General features: G+C 41.1%; 1 protein-coding gene across 1 annotated transcript in view; it reads left to right on the forward strand.

Moving 5' to 3' along the window:
• Nucleotides 1–3,317: 3,317 nt before the first annotated feature.
• Nucleotides 3,318–12,925, forward strand: part of CTNNAL1 (catenin alpha like 1) — a 53,651-nt gene continuing 44,043 nt past the window's right edge. The window contains exon 1 of the mRNA XM_084507608.1: nt 3,318–3,498. Coding sequence (XP_084363734.1) covers nt 3,373–3,498 — 126 coding nt within the window. The 5' untranslated portion in view covers nt 3,318–3,372. The remainder of the gene's footprint in view (nt 3,499–12,925) is intronic.

Genomic DNA, 12,925 nt, shown 5'->3' on the forward strand with positions numbered 1-12,925 from the left:
TGTTTCCTAGACCAACTGCTCTCTGTGGCCAGAAACTTTACGGCTCCTCTTCACAAAACACAAGTTCAAACCTGTCTTGACTGGTTTAATGGCATCTGTATTACTGCCCCTGCCTTGACAGCACGCATGCCACAAGTATAACAATCTGTTTCCTAAGGGTTAGACACAAGGTTTCTCCCACTGGAAAGGATTTCTAACCTGGCCACTGACCTTAAGCCAGTCAAAATGGCCACATTAGCAAAAACACTTTCAGTGTTTTTTTTTCTCATTTTCCTATAAAGAGACCAGGGAATACATGTTTTAGCTGGAAGGTAAAAGAAGGTGCTAATTACCAAAGTGAGGCTGACTGACAGCCTCTGTAGACAAGCCATGGTTCAGACAGAACAAGAGAAGCCCACTCATTAGTATATTTCATATAATTCCCACTAAAGCTAAGGCACAAGCATTCATGTTCAGAAGCCTAGCTATGAATAAAAACTCAAAACAGCCTTCCTTCTCAGGAGTATTGTCACTGTCAAGGTGTGGGGGATATTAAATCAGAGAAAAGACAGTGTTTTGGCTCAACACTGTGCTGGATATTAATCTTTCCTCTTAAAAAACTTGCTTCAGATGGGAAAAAAAAAAAAAAAAAAAAAAAAGTGAAGAGCTAGACTAGGGAAAGCTATTTTACCTGTTGTGTGGGAACCCAAGCTTGTGGGAGATCATGGATAGAGGAGCAGAAGGTGTCACACATCCCTGAGTGAAGTCTGGAAACAGAATGAGGAGGAACAGATTGCCATGATCATAATGCTATGAAGGTATGAATCACTTCCTTCCCTTTGATCACTGACAAAGTTTTGAAGTTAGAAGTATAGTCTAGTAGGTGTTACTTTTGTCCTCTGTCCTTATACTTCAAATGCCTTTCATACGAAAAGCAGAGCTAAACAGTAATAGCTGTCTAGAAACTGGCCAATAATACCCCTCCTGCATTACAGGAGCGAGGGGCATTCTTCTGGGGATGAGGGACTGCTGCTTTCCTGAATCCATCACATGAAAATGTTCGTATGCAAAGCATTCCAGTGCTGTGCATTGCAAATTCAGAGTGCTCCCTCAGAAGTATGCGTTGGCATGCCAAAGGTGTGGTTGTAATCTATCACACTGGCTTATTCAAACTGTCTCAACATAATTAAAAAAAAAAAAAAACACAATTAGGCTCCGGGCTATCATTTTTGAAGATCTCCTCGAGAAGTCTTCAAACATGTTAGTCTGCAGCATGCTAGAGCTTTTCAAATGTGTTAAATTAAACCATCACAGCACACACTCTGCTTGCCCAACACAGGACCCAGAAGCAGAGCGTGTGGTTTCCATGTTTGAACTGGAAGTACCTGAAGAGAAGTGGGAGAATGAGACATTCTTGTCACTAGCATGGCCCACTGATACTGCTTTTCTAGTGAAAATAAATTGGAAGCAGGAATAGAGAGCGGCAGATTGGGAATAGGACTTCTGTCTGCTGAAAGTCATTGTAATGTTTCTATCATTCATCCACTGTGCAGAAAATTACTTTTGAACTGCTACCATTTTTTTCATACCCAGCTTGTTTTCCTTTTCAATGTAAAGTCAAAATCTGTAAAATTTGCTGTTAACCTCTGCTAATAACTCGGCTTTGAATAAAAAAATATTTATCAGACCCTTGATGTCTGATCTCTTTACAGTATTGAAGAAGACAGACGGCAGTCTTTGAAATTAAGTGACACGAACTTAGCTGACCACACCAAATTATGCACCCAAGTGTGCGTGTGCTTCTGGTTCATTTCTAATATGAATCACAGATTCATATCTGTAGATGTCAATGTGATTTATGTTATGATAATATTTAGAAAACAGTCAATGAATGGGAATTAACAATTCTGAAGGACGAAATAGAAGGGCGTAGGGAGGGAGGAGGACAAAGGAAGGTACTTCTCCCTTGTGTTACTGACACTTTGTGTGGTGTATGCCTTTGCTCATATGATCCTTTAGTCTCCTGTACTGGTCAGTATGCAGGCTTAGGGAGGCTGCAGCCACAGCTGTCCCAAGCACTCTACCAAAACGTATCAGAAAATAACAATTGTTTTCCAAGGCTTAGAATCTAGGTATTGAGAAAGACGTAAAGGGAAATCAAATGACCTAGAAAAGAAGAAAATGGCTTGTAAGAAAATGCATAAAAATTAGGAGAAAAAAAAAATCTCGAGTGTGCTTTAAACCACTTTGATCAAACATGACTAGCATTTATTTCAAGCCTATGCCATCATTTAGATGTTTTTGTACCATGGTAGATTTACGTCTTCATCTCTCTCATGTAGCACTCGATGTTATATAAGATGTCATTTTAGAAAATATGAGATGGTGCTGGAAACCAATTTCCTGAAGAGCTAGGAATAGGGTCATATCTTTATCTAGGGTTATACTTGCAGTCCTGGCAATTTTCTTTTTTCAATAAATATAGATAACTCCGTGGGACAACAAACGCTGGCCTTCATCTTATATCCAGGTTTCGAAACCAGGAAAAGGATATTTTGTGCAGGACAGGTCAGAAATCTTTCCGAAGACACAGAATGATACAAGGTAAGAAAGCCAGATATGTGTCTTTGGGGTTGCACTGTCTGAACTCTGAGCAGCCCGACAGTGGTCCCAGGCTCTGACTGGGGGGCTGTGGTGTGGCGGTAGGGCAGTAGGGTGGTGCATGCACGCTGGGCAGTGCGTGTGGGCATGCATATGGTGCTGAGCTCGGTTCCCTCATTTGTGGGTGGGAGCTGCTTTGCACCTCAGTGGCCCACAGCCCCAGGAGCTCGGTCCCGATACCACAGGTTGGTGTGGACGTGCCTTGGTGGGACCAAACGGAGACGAATTGGATGGGGAGACCTTCACGGGACGATGCGCTCTGGTGCTGGGGAGCGAGTTCAGCCCATTCCAAAACCAGAACACGAAACAAACACACGGAGAACAACTTTTATTCCTCTTCGAGTACTTTTTATTTATTTATTCAACCACAGACTACGCGACTCGGCACCGAGGCCGGGCCCAACCCGAGTCCCACAGCAGGCCGGCTCCCGTTCCCCGGGAGGTCCCCACAGCCGGGCGGGGACCCCCGGGACAAGACCCTTGATCCGTGTGGGGGCGATGCGGGCACGGGGGCGGCGTGAGGGGACGGGGACGGGGCCGGGGCCATGAGGAGCGGCGCTGCCGCTTTAAATCCCGTCCCGAGGGGCGGGCAGGGGGGGAGCTGAGGGCTGAGCCCGCGCAAGGCAGCGGGGGGCGGGGCGGCAGCGGAGTTGGAGGGGCGAAGAGGAGGAGGAGGAGGAGGAGGAAGGCGGTGGTCGTCGTTGTCGTTGTCGTGTGGTCGTGCTGCCCGCCATGGCCACGTCCCCGTGCAGCAGCAGCGGCGTCTCCTCGTCGTCCTCGTCGGGGCTGGGGGCGGACGCGGGGCTGGAGATCCGCACGCGCTCGGTGGAGCAGACGCTGGTGCCGCTGGTGTCGCAGGTAGAGCCCCCCGCTCGCTGCGGGCTGTCTGTCCGTGTGTCCGAGGGGATGCTTCTGCCGCCCGACAAAGGGGGAAAAATAAAAATTAAAAATTAAAATGAAAACTCCGGGGCGCCGAAGTTACCCCGCAAGGTCGCGGGGCCGTTGCGTAACGGCCGCCGGGGGGCGGTTGGAGCCCCGGGATGGGGCTGTGGGGTGCGGGGGGCTCGCTTCCCCCCCAAGGAAATAGGTGGATTTTAAAAGTTAAATAATGTCTAAAAGCAGCCTCAGGGGCCTCGCAGAGGGTCCCACGCTGCCCTGAGCGAGGTTGAAAAGGGAAAAGTTTGGCTTTTCGGCGGTCTGGCGGGTGGCTGTGTGGAAGCGGGGTCTGTTTGTTTGTTAGTTCTCCTCGCTCTCTGCTTACAAAACTGGAGTTTGAGGTGCCCGGTGCAGCCGCTCTGCCTTGAAAAACAATGAGTGAAATTAACATGCAGCGTTTACTTTGTAGCGTTTGTGAAAGCTGATGGTAAAAAGTAAGTCGAAACCTGTCTACACAATCTGCACAGAACCCTTAAGGGATGTGTAGCAGCGACCCAAAAAGCGCTGGTCCTGGTGATGCCGAGTTGTCTTCCTACTGTCCTGCACGGCTGGAAACAAACTGGCATAAGCCTTGTCCTGTGTTCGTGCAGCCGGGCTGCAGGAGAGGCTTGTGATGGGCTTTTGGGGTTCTGCACTTGCCATGGTAATTCGCCTTCCTCCAAAGAAAACCCAGTCAGTTCAGAGAACCCCATCTCAGGGATTCAGTCCCTTGTTCCAAGGCAAAGTGAAATTAATGACAGAGCTCAGTCAGCTTTCTACCCCTGAAACAATGGAGAGAGGTAAAATAAGGTGACCCCTTTCAGGAAGCTTAGGAGCAAACAAAAACCTTTCCAATTGCAAAGGCTGGATGGACTTAATTGCTTATGTTAAAGCCTTACTGTTAACAGACTTCTGCATCCTTATTTTCCAGCAATACAACTTGAGAAAGGCTGTCTTGTTCCTCTGTGGATTCCCTGCAAGTGGAATATGCCATGTGTGATTTTGTTAATGACCACAAAACCCATGACTGCATTTTCCAGAAGTAAATCTTTCACTTCCACTACGTGCCGTATAAAGTGTCTGAGCGTTTCTGAATGCTCGGAGCTTACTCTTTTCCTGCTAAAGTGCTCCAAACTTCAAACAAGCTTGTTCCCTTGAAGTGTGAGTGCTGAGCTCTGTTTGCTGATGGTGTCAGCAGCAGTTCACTAAACTTGCCAGATAGAATGCCCTACTTACTGGCTGTACAGATTTACCTGCTCCTCCTTCACTGTTTCATGGAGATTTCTTAGTAGAGATATGGAGATTTTTTAAAGTAGGGATCTCACTAGCTTGCTTTCTTTGAATATTTTTGCAGAAATGATGTTTGTAGGTTACTCTGTTTCTTAAAATGTGTTTCTTATGTTCTTCATAAGCTGTGTATCCACAGTAACTGCAGGACTTCTTTTACGTGTGCCTGTACGAAGTACAGTTGCAAAGGGAACTTTTGTTCTTGCTGTGAAGTTAACTTCATAGTTGACCATTTGGTAAAAAGCTGGGAAGTGCCATGTGATACTTGTTTACCACTGAAAAAAAAAGTAGAATGTTGCTACTGCTTTTCACTACTGCTTTTGAGCAAAGAAGAAATTACAGGCTATTCTAAGAAACTGGCTTTCAACCTCCCTTGTTTAGCTAAATCTTTTCTTTCCTTTTTTTTTTTTTTTTTAAGCAAACTGAAAAAAGCTGCATTGATTGTTTTTAATTCATGCAATACTGCAAATGTATGTTTGTTTACTTGTTTCTACTTTGCAACTAAAGAAAAAATTGCACTTTCTAGCTTGCTTTACTTATAGACTATTCGGTATCAGAGTATATTTACTACCAGCAGCGGTAAGAGATTCTTGTTTCCTGGTAGGGGAAACTGCCCTTAGAATCACTACTGGATATGTTTATTAGTAAGTTTTTTTTTTTTTTAATTTAGTATTTACATTGTTGAACCAGATCTTCATTTTATGTAGATCTATTCATAGCTTCATGCTTCCCTTTTTTTGATTGTGCCACAACTGACAAAAGAAAACTGCAGACTTAAGCCACAGTAGTAAGCATATTTGCTAACACTTCTTTTTAGCTATCCACTTAGCTGTACTGTGGAGAGAATTATTCTACAGTGTTGTGCAAACTATTTGGCATGCAGCTCAGAAAATACGGTTTTATGGGTCAAAATCCACTTTGTTTAAAAAAAAAAAAAGCAAAAACTCTTACTCTGGGTAGGTGCCTTTAATTCTGTGTTTCACATGAACACTACCGTTTACATCTCCTTTGCTCTTCACTGCTGCTACCATTTCCAGTTTAATTATGTTATTTTTTTTTTTTATGGAAAGTTTTTGGCAACACAAGTCAGGAAGGGTGTTTAACATGGTCTGCACTGACTCACTTAATAACAAGTCATTTAAACAGTTGAGGAAAGGCAAAGATGAGGGAAAAAGCACTTTCCAGGATGTGGCTCCACCAGTGACTTCCTCAGCTGCCATTATGTACCTGCTCGCTTGTCTAGCGGTTATCAGGTATCCTCACAGCTGGAGAGGAGCCTGTCTGGGTGGATCTGTTCCAGGGAGGCATTCTGATAAAAGGCAGAATAGCTTTCTATAAGCCTTCATGGTAAGGCACTTGAAAAAGTTCAGAGATGAAACTTTGAGCTCTGCCTGCATTCCTGAAAGAAGAAAGTCACTTTTCAGAGTCGAAGGTAACCTATCTGCCTGTGTGTAGGCCTCTGGGATCACAGCTAGCTACGTTATATTCAGAAAGCCCATTTGTTACAGACACTTTGGAAAATGTTTGTGTGCCCCCATGTTACTGAACATGTTTTTCCAACTTCATAGTTATGGAAGATATCACTAGAGGTTTTGGAATTTGTTTGACCAATGCATTCAATGCCTAAATAACTTAAGAAACAAACAAACAAAACATCAACAACAACAAGTCCATGTTGCTGACTTCTGTTCCCGTCAGTCTTGGATTCTGAATAAATTAGTGGTATGTGCCTTGAGAATGAGAAAAACAAGCCTGTTCTTTATTATGGCATTGTTTCTCTGAAGCAAGCTAAAATAGTTCCCATTTCAGTAAATATTATATAATGTACATAGTGTTCTGCCAGAGTCCTGTTTTTTTCCAGAAGTATCTGGAGTTATGTGTTAGAGCCCCAGGAAGAACCACCAACTGATGCTTTCCCATGTATGTGAAAAGCTCACTGATGTAGTTTTCAGATTGAAGGCATGACTTTGGAGTGACCACACTGGATCAAGCTACAGGTCAGCATAGAATCAGTGATCTTTTCTTTATCTTGTTGTCCCTGTCAGATGCATAGGGGAGTTTGAGAACAGGGCAAGCAAATGCGATTATGTCTTTGGACGTTCTCCCAGTTAGTAAGGACTTCTCAAACTGTATGTAGCTTCTGTTTTTTAGGATCATCAGTAGATTTCTCTTTTGTGGTCTTGCCCAGTATTTTCTTGGGCCCACGTAAACCTCTAGTATTTGCAGCAACCTGAGGATAGGAGTTTAGAGCTGTCAAGTACCTGTTTGTATGATGAACCACTTTCTTCTCCTTTTGGATCTTGCTCCTACCACCTATATTTATTTGCTCTCTACTTCTTCATTGGAAGAGACATTGCCCACTTGATCTTTATCATTTTTCTTCAGTGGTATAAAGTTTTCCTAAATTTCTATCATCCCACTTTCAAATACGTTTTTAAAGGTTAGTCTAAAGTTACTTGGAGATGTTCCTTATGTAAACTGTTCATTACATTTGTTTAATACTTAATCGTAGTTCTTTAGCCTTTTAAAAAAAAAAAAAAAGTTTCTGCTATATCTTTTGTTTTCCATGGTCAAGGTGGAGAGCAGGAAGTAGAACTCACACAGTATTACAGTGTGGATGAAGTCGATAAACTGAAGCATAGCAGTCTGTTTCTTTCATAATAATGTCAGTAGAATCCTTATCATCCTAGTAGCCTTGCAAATAAATCAATGAACTATATACTATATACTGAAAAGGTAATGTGATAGAGTAGGTCAAACTTGGTTGGAGTGTCGGGCTCAAAGAGTGGTGACCAGTGGTAAAAAAAACAAATAAACAAAAAAAAACAACAGCTGGCAGTCTGTTACCAGTGGCATCCAACACTGTTACAGGGCCCATTTGACATTTTTGTTTTGTTCTTAAGCTTTAATGTTTTTACTAATGATCTGGAAGTTGGGATGATGGGCCAGCTTGTTCAGCAAGGATGTGAACTGTGAATTGTTTTATTACCAGCTTATCTCCCCTCCTTGTGATAACACAGAATAAGCCCTGTCCCGGCACAGGTTTCTGTGAAACTCCATCAGTGTTCTCCCTCTATTACAATAAGCAATCATTTACTTTCTGCCTTCCTACTCCATCTTCCTTCTTCTCATTCTGTCTCTTAATTAGTTAAATATTCGTGCAGAGTATCTTTTGTTCAGAGACTCTCTTGGTTTTCTTTGAAACCTTTGGTATGAACTTGTTCATACCAAACGATTCCTAGTTCTCTTTCAGCAGAGTCCATCCTTATCCATAAAATCCCTGATCTCTACAGAGAGCTCTGGTTGTTTTGCGAGGCAGGATTTCCCTTAACAAACACCATGAGTTTTTCCCAGCACATCATATTTATTCAGGTTTCCACTACTTCTGCTCTTCCTCATTTTCTTTGTCAATGTGTCAGGCAAGATCCATACCTCAACTATCCATCTAGTTTTAAGTGACATGAGAAAGTTGGTATCATCTGTGGCATCTTTGAGTTCCTTGAAATATTAGTGAATGACATCTAATGTTGGCAAGTTGTACCAGTTCATTGTATCTAATATTTTTCATGTTTTCATATTTTCAATTTATAAAGCTGAATTGACACAAAATTTGTAACAGCCTTTTCTACTGTCACTTTGATTCCACAGAGGTTCTCTGAGCAGATCACAAAGATGCCTTCTGGTGTAGGGATTTCTTCACTTTCTTTCATAGCTGAGCACAAGAGTAGCTGCTCCACTGTTCTTATTGTCAAAGGGTTGAGGCAAAGCTGTGTTAAGGAAGTAACCAAGTATATGAGACTTAACCTCCTGAAGAAATGGATGGCAAGAGCTGGTGAGTTACTTTTAGTGGTACTGCTGTTACTCTTCATGCAACTAAACAGTCTATTGAAGACTTCTAACAGAGCTATGTTAAACTGTAGACATTGAGTTCAGTATGCCACCATTCCATGACACTTTGAATGCTATCTGTGGACTAACTCTGTGTTTGAGAAAGCTGTTTTGTGGTTTCATTGGCTTAAAAGTCCTCAAGTGCCTGGAAACTGCTAGGTTGTTCCTGTTGCAGCAGTAGCTGCAAAACTTGGAACAGCAGCTCACCTTCAGGTAGATCCACAATGCTTGTGGATATGGATGTTAGTATGTGTCTTTAAAGAGGGACATTTTTTTTCTGGATTTGTTTAAGGAGCTTCATGACAGTTCTGCAAATGTATGCATGTATGGTGCCAACACTGGCCAAAACATCTGTGAAAGATTGTTGCATCACATAGGTGAAAAGATACATATAATATCTTCCTACAAGTGTTTGTTTCTTCTAAATTTGACAGCTGTGAAACTGGTTATCTTGGAGGTTATTCAGTCATGGATTTGCCTTAATGGGCTTTCACTGACAACTTTAAAACACAGAGGCATATTTTAAGAGCACTCATACTTCCAACTTGCTATCGCTAGCTTTTTATTCTTAAAAGCCTGCAAAAACTGGAAAAGTTTTTCTTGCTTTTCATCTGCATCATGCGTTAGTCTTGTGTATGTCCTGTAACTGTACCATTGTATTGAACTACAGGCTCATTTACAGACCTATGTCTGAGCTTTTTGCAAACCAAATAATTATCTCTTCTTCGTTTAGAGACTGTTGAAGCATCTTTCATACACTCATGTCTCATACATTCTCTGGACAACAGTCTTAAACTTAAGAATGTGTACTCTCATTCCTGAACTTCAGTATTCAGTCCAAGCTCTTACCCATTTCAACGTATTTGCATTTCCCATGTAGCAGATGCACTAAGATTTGTTCCAGCAAGTCCTGTGCCTGTCTTGTTTCACTAGGCATTTTTGGTACCTCTAGGCCACCTGCAGTGTTCTAAAGGTTTTTTATGTTGCTGGCTGATCTTGTTCCAAGATGGTGCCAAGGCTTGGGATTTGTTCCTCACGGCACTTTTTGGAAATTTCCTTTTGGGAAAAAAGTAGGGTAATCCATATTTGTCTTAAACCCACTGCTTTCTTCAGCATATTTGAGGAAAGAAAACAAGAGTGCTCCTCTTAAATGCTTCTTGTGTATTAGTCTTTCTCCTTCAGTACTTTAAAATTTCCACTAACTTGCTAGCTTTGCGCAGCTGCTTCTCCATTTTTCCAGGATTTTCTTCTGTGTAAATTAATTTGGTAGGGACTGTACTTAACAGTAGTGCCAAGTCTAATGAAATTATGAATTGCTGTGTAGAGGCTTGCGTTGTAACTTGTACCGAGTGAAGAAAACCTCCTGTTTTAGCGCTGCAGAGAAACTGTGCTGTGGAAGAAGTCGTACGTGTTAACTCTGCTGCTGAGTCTGGAAGCATGTGGTATGCTGCTTGTTTACAGGGTTGTACCTCATTAGTTTCAATTAGTGACTAACTCATTGACTCTTCTCTTCCCTTTGGCTCCACAGGTGTTGTGGATTAAGTTTGTGTGTATTCTGTGTTACAACTCTTCTACTTTATGCAAACAACAAAGCTTGCAGCAGTTCTGCTGTTCCTCAGTCTACATGAGGTTCCCTATGTCCCTTAAGGAGCCTGCTTCTTTGTCTCAGATTTCTGTAGGAAAGTTAAACATACGAGTTTGTCATCTGACTGTAGATCCTGTGATTCCTTCAGTCACAGTCCACCCGCAATTGCGTCTCTGGGCTGATGTAGTTGCAGGTTTCTCTTTACAGAGGCTAGTTTTAATTGACAGCTGTTTAGTGATTGAAGCTAGGTTATTAGGAAACAGTGAAAGGGACATAGCTGGTCAGTTACGGTTGTGGTTGTTAAACTATGCTGAGGAACACAGGAATACATTATAATTTTGTTTACCTGTCCAGAATGTTCTTTTTTATATTATGCTAATTACTGGTGATAATTAGTATCACTAATGATAATCTACTTTACAGGAAAAACTTACATTTGAATGCTTACAACAACAACACCACAGCCGTGGAAAAAACTGTGATTTTTGTTCCATTCGATGAACCCTTGAATGGTGAAACTGGCTTTGAGTTAAACTCGATACCTCTGGTATGACCTTCAGTACCTTAAGCTCTGGTAGAACTGAATAAGAGTAGCACTTCAAGCAGCTGAAGTAAGGTTCTTCATACTGACATAGCTGAAAATCAACTGCTCTTTTTCAGTGGAAGCTTCTCTCTTACACTTTTGAGATCAGATTAATGGCTCTCCTATAGATTAAACAAATTTTTTTTTGGAGTTCTCCAGCAGAATGAATTTTAAATCAAAGCTGACACACAATGATCCTGCACAAAAAGAATGAGAGCAGCTTTCTTGCTATTCAGCATTGTTAACAGATGGTTTTAGACAGATTAGGTACGGAAATCCCCAAAGGATGAATTATGAATTAATGATTGCAAACAACTCTGATTATAGTTTAATAAAATTGCTGTATGGTAGCATGAGCCTATTGCTTTTAGCATGGATTATTTTCTGTTTATGAATTAATTGGCAAAACATAATCCTTACTAGCCAGAGCCTTTAACAATCATTTCTACTCACTGAGTTGTACAGTGTTTCATCAATAGCCTCGCTTAAAGCTAGTGGGGTAACTGAGTAGTAATGCAGAGTCTGGACCGAACTGTAACTGTTAATTTGCTCTAAACAGTGAATGGGATGATTTCTTTGTTTTTATACATAAAATGAATAATCAAACACCATTTATGAGCAAATACTACAGTTCTTTCAGAGGTATACAGAAAAATAAAGTATTACACAGTTGCCTTTGTTCTAGAAGAAGACTTTTGTATTGACTTTTTGTACTAAGCAGAATCACTTATAAACACATAAAACACTTTAAACATATAAGTTATTACATATTTTCAAATAAGAATGAAGTTAAAAATGAGTTCTAGAAAAATAATGTCGTAAGTGGGGGGGGGGTTTATTCAAAGCACAGGTGTCAAAATTGTTTAGAAAGGAAATATTGTCCAAAATTACACATAATTAAACATAGAAGTTAACCGGTGTATAGAATGTTTCCTTTTATTCTCAAAGTTTGTTATTGAATTTTGGAGTTGCATTTAAATTTTCTTAAATTTCACAATGGAATGAATTTTTGTTGCCCTTAACATAATGGTTCCTGAATTATATGCAAGTTCTGTTTTGTTGTTGGTATTTTATTTTTTTTTTTACACTCCTCTAAGTGGATAATAGTTGCATATGCAAAGCATTTTCCAGTGTACACTGTACTTCTCTGTTAATCCCTAGGCAAGTATGTGCTTTTCAAGAAGAAATGCCAGGTGTTTCTCTGAATTGAAGTGGTATGCCAAAAGCTGCTAAAGAAGCTTTCTCAAAAAAAGGCCCGAAGAACCATCCTGTCTGCAGCCCGCAGTGAATGGCTGGTATTCATACCAGTGAAGCTGCCTATGGGGCTAACAACTTTTTCTACATCTCCAGGAGCCAGTCCCAACTTGAAATGAAAGAGTTCTCAACTGCAGGCAGTATCAATGTTGTTCCTGATATATCCAACATTACAGTACCTGAATTTTTAGTTCCACAACAGTGACTTTTTCTAAATAAGAAGTTCCAAGTTGTCTTGGGCATTGTTTGCACAAGCAATAGAAGTTTAAGTACGCTAACAAAGGCAAGTTAAAGTTTGACAGGAAAGCCACAATAATTAAATAATTATTTGACGTTCAGTCTCTGGTTTTAGGTTTACCTGATAGTATTAGTAAATTGATTTCTTTTTGAGACTTACATCTCTCTGGTGCTGAAAGCATGTCTACATCTGTTTTGACCACATCTGAAAGTATGCTTTAAACAACGAGCTTCCATCTGAGTTGGTTTTGTTTTCTTAGACTTGTTTGTGCCCAGGATTTCTAGGTGCAAAATGAGAAAAGAAAAGAAAAAAAAAAAGGTAATAGTTTTGTTTATGAAATCTACCCATTTAGGTTAGAAGATATTGAACAACAGGAGGGGAGGAAAATGCACTTTTGCTGGCTTGCACATCCCTAAGACCAATTGTTTGTTAGTTCAAGTTCACTTTTCTAATGAGGCAGTTGTGCACTTCAGCAAAGCTTCAAGATGGTGCTTGTTAGAAGGCCAGTTTACAAAGGAAAGGGCATTAAAGGCTG

This window comes from Aythya ferina (assembly GCF_964211825.1).
Source record: "Aythya ferina genome assembly, chromosome: 2".
NCBI classification, from domain to species: Eukaryota; Metazoa; Chordata; class Aves; order Anseriformes; family Anatidae; genus Aythya; species Aythya ferina.